Source organism: Mesocricetus auratus, unplaced genomic scaffold, assembly GCF_017639785.1.
Source record: "Mesocricetus auratus isolate SY011 unplaced genomic scaffold, BCM_Maur_2.0 Super-Scaffold_100027, whole genome shotgun sequence".
Taxonomy (NCBI): Eukaryota; Metazoa; Chordata; class Mammalia; order Rodentia; family Cricetidae; genus Mesocricetus; species Mesocricetus auratus.
This window is the reverse complement of record NW_024429208.1, coordinates 22,067,027-22,076,420: the sequence shown is the minus strand read 5'-3', so window position 1 is coordinate 22,076,420 and position 9,394 is coordinate 22,067,027. Positions and strand designations below refer to the sequence as shown.

General features: G+C 43.8%; 1 protein-coding gene across 1 annotated transcript in view; it reads right to left on the bottom strand.

Annotated features, from left to right (window-relative positions):
* Window positions 1-4,701: 4,701 nt before the first annotated feature.
* Srgn (serglycin) overlaps window positions 4,702-9,394 on the bottom strand; it is a 37,270-nt gene continuing 32,577 nt past the window's right edge. Inside the window, exons 3-4 of the mRNA XM_040732323.1 lie at window positions 8,394-8,541; window positions 4,702-5,374 (exon numbers count right to left, since the gene is read on the bottom strand). Of these exons, the coding sequence (XP_040588257.1) occupies window positions 5,104-5,374; window positions 8,394-8,541 (419 nt within the window). The 3' untranslated portion in view covers window positions 4,702-5,103. The remainder of the gene's footprint in view (window positions 5,375-8,393; window positions 8,542-9,394) is intronic.

The window sequence follows — 9,394 nt, the reverse complement described above, 5'->3', positions numbered from 1 at the left end:
ACCAATAAGGAGAAAAACTAATCTTAGAGCTCATTCTTTGCAGGCCAGAGAGAGCTGGCGACCCATCCCTTCAAGCAGGAGAGGCTGGGCACCCTTGTGGGTTTTGCCCTTCCTGAAAGTTCCCAGGAGTGCAAAACACGTGACCCCATCGCTGTAGTGGCAACCTACAAAATCTGAGGATGGATGAATACTACGAAATCTTCTGAACTGAATCTTTGCTCAAATTTGGGTTACGGCGGGGGGCCGGAGGGGTGAACATCTTCCCATCATAACAAAACTTGGGAAGCAGGAGTATAGGTCTGTAAGTCTAAAATGTTTAAATGTTGATATGAGACTGTGGTCTAATTGTGACGGAATCCAAATGCTGGAAATTAGCTTCTTTTTTTTTTTTTTTTTTTAAGACAGGCTGGAGAGAAGGCTCAGCGGTTAAGAGCACTGACTGCTCTTCCAGAAGACCTGGGTTCAATTCCCAGCACCCATATGGCAGCTCACAACTATCTGTAAACACTGGTTCCAGGGGACCACTTTCACACAGACATACGTACAGGCAGCACAGCAATGCATATATATATCCGGGCGCTGTTAGCCCACACCTTTAGTGCAAGCACTCAAGAGGCAGAGGCAGGCAGACCCCTGTGAGTTCCAGGTCAGCCAGGTCTACTGAGCAAGCTCCAAGGCAGCCTCCAAAACTACAATAAACCCTGTCTTAAAAAAAAACAAAAACAAAAACAAACCAGACAGGGTCTCAAGTAGAGGATGTGCTTTAATGTATGGTCCTGCCTTCACTTCCAAAGTGCTTTCCCAATGCTGGAATTGCAGCAGTCAAACCCGGTTTTTTTCCTTTACTGCAGATGAAACCCTAGGTGTCCTGCATGCTTAGAGGGGGAAATCTCTAGTCCAAAATGATATTATTTGGAACAAGGTTTAAAGATTTCTATGCCAAAAAGCTTTGGAATGGATGGATGTTTGTGTGTGTGTTGAGACAGGTTTCCACTAGGTGAGCCAGGCTTGTCTGGAGTACTCTACGTAGGCCAGGCTGTCAAGAAACCCATCCTCCCTATCTTCAGCCTTCTCAACACTGGGAATTATCTACTAGTGTTGTCATTGGCAGATATACAAAGGGGTAAAATAGTTTGGAGACAGAGAAGGAGTTTATAGCTCAAAATACTTTTTATTAAAAACCTGTGAATCAAGAAGTGATGGTACATGCCTTTAATCCCATTGCTTGGGAGGTAGAGGCAGGCAGATCTCTGAGTTCAAGGCCAGCCTGGTCTACACAGTGAGCTCCACAACAGCCAAGGCTACACCTGGAGTAAGAGGTGAGGAGGGACGGGATACAACTGCACTGTGAATCAGATTGTTTGCACAAAGTAGCGTCAGTCACTGTGTAAGGAAGGATAGACAGGCAGAGTGCTTCATACCTGTAATCCCAGCATTCTAGAGGCAGAAGCAGAAGAATTGTCATGAATTAAAAGGCCAGCAAACACCTGGGCTACAGTGTGAGAAACGAAAGAGAGAAAAACAATTGCACAGTCTGAAATCTGAGAGCTTAACTGTGTTCACATGGTCCATAAACCTTTCCCCTCTAAACTGCTGTGATATACCTGTCAAAAATCTAGTGACTGGGACTGGAAAAATGGCTCAGCTAAATGAAAAACATGCTGGCTGTGCTTCCAGAAGATGAGATTTGATTCCCAGCATCCTAATAGTGGCTCCCAACTAGGGGGATCTGATGCCCTCTTCTGGCCTCCATGGGCACAGACATTCACCAAAACATTCATATGCATAAAAGGGTTTGAGTTTTTTGGGGTTTTTGTTGTTGTTGTTGTTGTTTTTAAATCAATTGACTGTAGAATGATGGGTCTCTTTCCAGATTTCTGTGTCTTGATTACTAAAACATTAGAATAAGCCTTGAATGAAGGAAGTATAAAGACAGTTGAGTCTTCAATTTCCAAACCTGTGTTTTTCTAATTTTTAAATCTTTGTTAGTGTCCTTCACCACTTTTTTTGCCAGGGAGGGTGGGGGGTGAGGGGTGGGGGGGTGGTTGAGACAGCGTTTCTCTATGGCTTTGGAGGCTGTCCTAGAACTAGCTCTCGTAGACCAGGCTGGTCTCAAACTCACAGAGATCTGCCTGCTTCTGCCTCTTGAGTGATGGGACTAAAGGTGTGAGCCACCACCGCCCGGTGTCCTTCATCACTTTTATAGTTTCAGTCATACACATATTACATATCTTTTATTAAACTCATCTCTAAGCACCTGCTATTTCTATAGTATTTTCGGTGTAATTTAAAATGTTCATTCTTCAGTTGTTCATTGAGATGTGTGTGACATTCCTGTATTCACTGTGTGTAGCTTGCTAACTTTATAAATTTCTTTGATGATTTGCTCCAGTCCTTTTTATTTTCTCTCACTCCCTCGCTCATGGATTTCTTTTACTTTTGTGGAGCTGAGAGTTGAACCCAGGGCCTTGTGCATCCCAATCAAACACTGTACCATTAGGCCACATCCCCAGCTGCCTTCCTGGAATTACTTGAAAGCCTAGATTGAGCTTCCTGATTGGATTTTGACCAGCCCTGGAATTCACTTTGTAGACCACACTGGCATGGAACTCACAAAGATCCGTTTACCTCTTCTCCAGAGTGCTAGGATTAAAGGCATGTGCCACCTCCCAGCTAAGAATTTGGGGGGGCAGTTTGAGACACAGTTTCTCTGTGTAACAGCTCTGGCTGTCCTGGAACTAGCTCTGTAGGCTAGCTTGGCCTTAAACTCACAGAGATCCACATGCCTCTGCCTCTCAAGTGCTGGAATTATGTTTTTTATGAATACATGCATCTTTGCAGGCCAGAAGAGGTGACCAAATTTCATTACAGATGGTTGTGAGCCACCATGTGGTTCCTAGGAATTGAACTCAGAACCTCTGGAAGAGCAGGCGGTGCTCTTAAGCTCTGAGCCATCTCTCTGGCCCCCAGAAAATACTTTTAAAAACAATTTTATATTGAAGAGTTGAAGGATTGTGCTACTAATTCTTTATTTTCTACAGGCTACCTGTTTTGTTTTGTTTTGTTTTTTCAGCAGGGTCTCATTTTGTAGCCCTGTCTGGTCTGGAACTCACTATGGAGACCAGAATGGCCTTGAACTCATCTGCCTCCCGTTAGGACGTGCTGGCATTGAAGGCCTGGGCCATCATGCCTGGCTTCTGTAAAACACTACTTATGAGACTTAAGCCACTAAGTGATCACCAGTTTCCACAAAAAAAATTGGAAATATTTGGGGGTATTTTCCCTGGCATCTAGAAGAATAGAACTACTGAGTATCTCATGGAGAGAGGTTGCAGACATAGCCTAACATTCCACAATAAACAGGACATCCCCTTGCAACAAAGAAATCCTGCCCAGAGGTTTGGAATATAGCTTAGTGGCAGAGCTAGGTTCAAACACCAATTCAACCACAAAAAAAGGGAGAAAAAAAGGAAAGAAATCCTTCACAAAGCATCACTAATGACAAGAATGAGAAACCCTGATTCAGCACAGATGAAAGAAGACAGAATACCATAAGATATAAATGTATTATTTTAGACAGTGATTGAAATATTAAGACAATATACTGAGACACTAGCAATAAGCAGCTTCTGCACAACCATTCACCCCCTTCTCCCTGCTTTCTTAGCATTCTGTTTACAATTATTATCAATTTGGGGAAAGACACTATAATAAAATAAATTATATGTGTTTCCACCACCATATTGTGAATGATCATAAACATTCCTAATGGTTTGGTCGTTGGCTAAAAAGGGTAAAATGTTAGGAGGAACCTCCCTAGATACCTGAGTGCCCTCTATCCTTCCTCTCAGCTTTGCAGCAGTCCCATCCCATAATTAACTCCATTTCTCTCAAGGCGAGTGCTATTTTTGGCTCTCATCCCTTGGCATACATGCATCGATTAAAATGCAATGCTTAACGTTCAGTAGGACTCTCACAATGGGAATAGTGTAGTATGAGTGTTTTTGCCTGTATGTATCATGTGCACCATGTGCATGCCTGGTGTCCATGGAAGCCAGAAAGTGATATCAGATCTCCTGCGGCCAGCTGGCATGTGAGCTCTGGGAACTAAACCTGGGTCGACTGCAAGAGCAGCCAGTGCTCTTAACCACTGAGCCATTTCTCCAGACTCACAATAGCTTATATATCTTAATACATACACATTTAAAAAGAAAATTATGTTAAAGGTGACTATTTCCTGAACTAGAAAAAGAAATCCCAGACAGCTTCCCACCCACCCCCACCCGCCTTTAGTTATATCTTCGTTTTAATGGAGTAACGTTTGCAATTCAACAGACATATAGGAAAAGGCCAAGCAGTGTGAGACGTTGAGACCACACAATGTGTTGCTTGAGGTGTTAAGTTTCTTTTTTTTTTTTTTTTTGGTTTTTCGAGACAAGGTTTCTCTGTATTGTTTTGGAAGCTGTCCTGGAACTCGCTTTGTAGACCAGGCTGGCCTCGAACTCACAGAGATCCGCCTGCCTCTGCCTCCTGAGTGCTGGGATTAAAGACTTGCGCCACCAACGCCTGGCTGGTGTTAAGTTTCTAACCCTACAACCCACAACATTTTTAGATAAACAACATTCACTGCTTCTCCACCACCTCTGATGGCCACGGCACAATGGAAGTCATCGCTGTAAACCATGCCACGTAGCCACTGTAGAAGGTCACTGTTTCATTTTATTATTTTTAATCATAAAATGGAGTATTTCTGTAATTCACAATGTGAGTTGAGTTCCTGAACACTTTAGGTATGAAATATTGTTCATCAATTTTCTCTTCAAACTAAATTTTTAAAAAACAGCAGATGGGGGGTATGAGTTAATTTCATGATGTTGATTCAACACACTTATAAATGCAGATATTTTCTAGAACAATGACAGCATTAAAGTTTAATTCCTTAAGAATTCATGAGGAAAGGGTGATAGGATTTAAGAGTCTTTTCCAGGCATTTTAAGTTTTCTGTAAAACTGTTTTTCCCAAGACTCATCATCTAAGCGTGGTATACAAAGTATACTGAATACATTGTTCTGTGTGGAGATGGGGAAACAGAAATGATCATTTTCATATAATAAAATCTTCTGGTTGCTCTTGGTTATTCTCCTGGAGCATCCTGTCGGAAGGCCTGTAGTTGAAAAAGACACCATCGCTTTCAACTGCTGGCTGGTATTCCGATTCCATGTGAGCTAGGAAGCCACTTCCTGAGCCGGAGCCGGAACCAGAGCCGGAGCCAGAGCCAGAACCCAAACCAGATCCAGAGCCCGAGCCAGAACCCGAGCCTGACCCAGAATAGTCTTCAGTAATAGGGAAGAAATCACTTGGGAATCCTCTTATCCTGAAATATAAAGAAAAAAGTTCAGATCTACTTATAAATAATGTAATTCCAATATTTAAATATAAAGAAATAAGCTGTGCCTGGAGTAACACAAACGATTGCAGCTCTGGGCAGTGGAGGCTATAGGATCGGAAGTTTAAAGTCATTCTTGAATCCACAGTGAATTGCAGCCAGCATGGGCTATCTGAGCTCTTCCTCAAAAAATAAAATAAAAATAGGGTAGGGGTAGAGGGAATAGTGGGGAGTAGAGAGGAAATAAATGTAGGCACCCAGTTGTTCAAAGTCACAAGATAATACCCTTTTCAATGCTTCAAACAAAAAGCCAGGGCTGAAGAGACAACACAGAGGTTAAGAGCAATCGGACACCTTCATCTGGCCTCCTCCACCACCAGGCATGCATGTGATGCCTGCACATATATGCAAGCAAACACTCATACACACGAAATGAAAACAGATAAATCTTGGGCTGGAGAGATGGCTCAGGAGTTAAGAGCACTGACTGCTCTTCCAGAGGTCCTGAGTTCAATCCTTGCAACCGCATGGTGGCTCACAACTATCTGTAGTGAGATCTGGTGCTGTCTTCTGGCCTGCAGGCATATGTGCAAACAGAACACTGTATGCATCATAAATAAATCTTTATTAAAAATAGATGTCTTGGGCTGGAGAGATGGCTCAGTGGTTAAGAGCACTGACTGCTCTTCCAGAGGACCTGGGTTCAATTCCTAGCACCCACATGGCAGCCAACAACCTTCTGCAAATCCAAGATCTGACACCCTCACATATACAGACATACATGCAGGCAAAACACCAATACACATAAAATAAAAATAAGTCAATTATTTAAAAATAGATGTCTTTAATACAAAAACAATAAACTGAGCCCTCCATCTCCATGTTTGCTTATACTTATCTATTAATTCACTGCACTCACTGAATATCTGTTTACCCAAGGCAGACACAGGTGAACAACCTTCATTGTTCATATCACTAACTACTGAAATCCTGTGTTCTTTATTTACTTAAGCACCATTTACTTTTTTTTCTAAGACAGGGTTTCTCTGTGTGGCTTGGGAGCCTGTCCTGGAACTCACTCTGTGGACCAGGCTGGCCTCGAATTCACTGAGATCTGCCTGCCTCTGCCTCCTGAGTGCTGGGATTAAAGGTATGTGCCACCACCTCTCGGCACCATTTACTTTTAAAAACAATAAAACCTCTTCTGATATTTTCTCCTTAAAGGGCACACCACGAAATCATTCTAGACAGATGACACTGTCTCCTAATTGAGGTTTCCACGGAACTTCTAATGAGCTATCATCATGTCAAAATGAAGATTCATGTTCTTTCTTTGTTCTTCTAAGATAGGTAGAATGTCAGCCAGGCGGTGGTGGTGCATGCCTTTAATCCCAGCACTCGGGAGGCAGAAGCAGGTGGATCTCTGTGAGTTTGAGGCCGGGCTGGACCGATAGCCTCCAAAACAATACAGAGAAACCCTGTCTCGTAAAACACCCCCCCCCAAAAAAAAGATAGGTAGAATGTCATTTTGAGGACCAAGTTGGTCTTGGGCTCCTGACTCTCTTTCCTCAGCCTCCGCACTTTCAGGTGTGTATCTACGTGCCTTTGTTTTGGTTTCTTTGGCACAGGGTCTCATTTGTATATCCCAAGCTGGCCTGGAACACACAAAGATCCATCTGCCTCTGCCTCCCGAGTGCTGGGATTAAAGGTGTGAGCCACCAACACCTAGAAGAGGTTAGTAGCCTTACCAGAACATAAAAATTAAATTTTCTCTTCTAAATATAATACTTGGATCTGTACTCTTGAGCTAAATGGGGAAGCTGCCAGGGCTGAGTTCAGTGGGTTGGTTAGACTCATTGGTTAACTCATTCTAAAAACCACACAAAAACCAGAGCAGAGAAATGGTGCCACCCATCCTTGGCAAATCTGGACAGCAATCGGGAAAACGGTAGGGAATGGAGAGCCAGGAAACGTGAAATGTCATCAGACCAACACAGGAGGCTGCTTCTGCCCGACAAACCAGAGAGAGCTGGATGCAGACGTGACCGTCGCTGACCGTACAGATGGGACTGAAAGGTGTGAGGCAGGCAGGGGCCACCTTGAGGAAACACAAAGGCTTGTGACAGAGCCAGGACACACCACACGTTTAAAATGAGCAAAAGCGAACTTAGTTACCGAAACCCAAAACAGGCCGGAGAAGGTAGATGGCAGAAGCCCACAGAAAAGGGCTTTGAAAGGAAGCGGTGAGTCAGCCATTTGAAAAGGCAGTGAAGTGATCAAGTAACCTAAAAATAGAGGCACGGTCGGTAGATGTGTCTCGATAACCGCATGCTCTGGATTGAGGGGAGAAGCAGGAGTTCAAGTGTATGTGTTGGGGGAGGGGGCGAGCACAAGCATCCCTTCTAGGAAGAGCTGATGTGCCTGCCAAGTATGGTGGCACGCTCCTTTAATCGCAGCGTTCAGAGGCAGAAAGAAGTAGGCTGATCTCGGTGATTTCAAGTCCAGCCTGATGTACAGAGCAGGTTCCAGGCCAGCCAGGGCAATATAGTAAAATCCTGTCTCAAAAAAAAATCTAACTCGCCGGGCGGTGGTGGCGCACGCCTTTAATCCCAGCACTCGGGAGGCAGAGGCAGGTGGATCTCTGTGAGTTCGAGGCCGGGCTGGACCGATAGCCTCCGAACCAATACAGAGAAACCCTGTCTCGTAAAAACCAAAAAAAAAAAAATCTAACTCGATTTTAATATAAACTCTTTATTTGCATAAATAAAACTATGTTCAATCATTTTAATGTATACTGGGGGAATAGTTCTCAATGTTTGTTCCTGCCACCCACAAGAAAACCTTCCAAAAACATGGTTGAACCCAAGTATGTTGCCACATCTCATGCCTCATTCAGCTCATGTGGCACACTTTTTCCTAGCGTGAAATTCTAAACGGAGCCACCACAGCAGGAAGCTGAAAAGAAACACTCCACCACTTCTGTGAGATCAGACAAAAGTCCACTTACAGAACAGGATTGGCCATTGGAGGGTTGATGTTGTTGGATCCATCTGTGTTTAGGTCAAAGAGTGGTCCCTTCTCCTCCATGCAGTTTGCAGAGACGCTGTCTGGATTGCAGCGTACCCACTGGTACCTGGCTCTCCGAGCAGGATAACCTGTTCAGAAAAGGAATGCATTTGGGCAGTAAATATCTCTCACATGACCTCATTAGAATGATTACACTCTGTCTATAACAAGTTAAATGGATTCTTTCTTTCTTCTTCTTCTCCTTTTTTCTTTCAAGACAGTATGCCTCTGTGTATCCCTGGGTATTCTGGAACTCCATCTGTAGACCAAGCTTGCCTGAAACTCACAGAGACCCGCCTGCCTCTGCCTCACAAGTGCTGGGATTAAAGGTGTGCACCACCAACGCCTGACTAATTAAATGGATTGGCAGAAGGTCACAGGTTTTATGGCCAACAATGCCTGTGCCCTGTGATGGGCACTCTCATTCTCATAGCACTTCTTTTCAATAGCAGCTGGCTTAAGAGTACAATAGAGCCAGCAGGGCGGTTCCGTGGATAAAGGTAGTTGCTGCTGAGCCTGGTGATCCGAGTTCGATCCCCAGGACCTTCAGGATGGAACGAGAGAACTGACAAGCTGTCCTACAAGTTGTCCTTGGACTTAAACACACACACACACACACACACACACACACACACACACACACACCAGAAATAAACAAACAAGAGAATAAAAAAGGAATAGTATCTAAATAGAATAAATATGGGAACGAGCAGCTGGAAGACCAGGACCAACTCTGCCTCCAGTTAGTTCTAAAACCTTGACCTCTGAGTCTGTGTTGTAAACTGAAGTTCAGGGTTATCCCAAGGTTGTGACAAAAATTAAAGAAGAAGATTCATATGAAAACCTAAACATAATGCCGGCCATTGTGATGATACTGACTCCTTTTGTACACGGGCTTGTACCATATCCCAGGCTGTTCTAGAACTCTTCACTGTTCTTTTT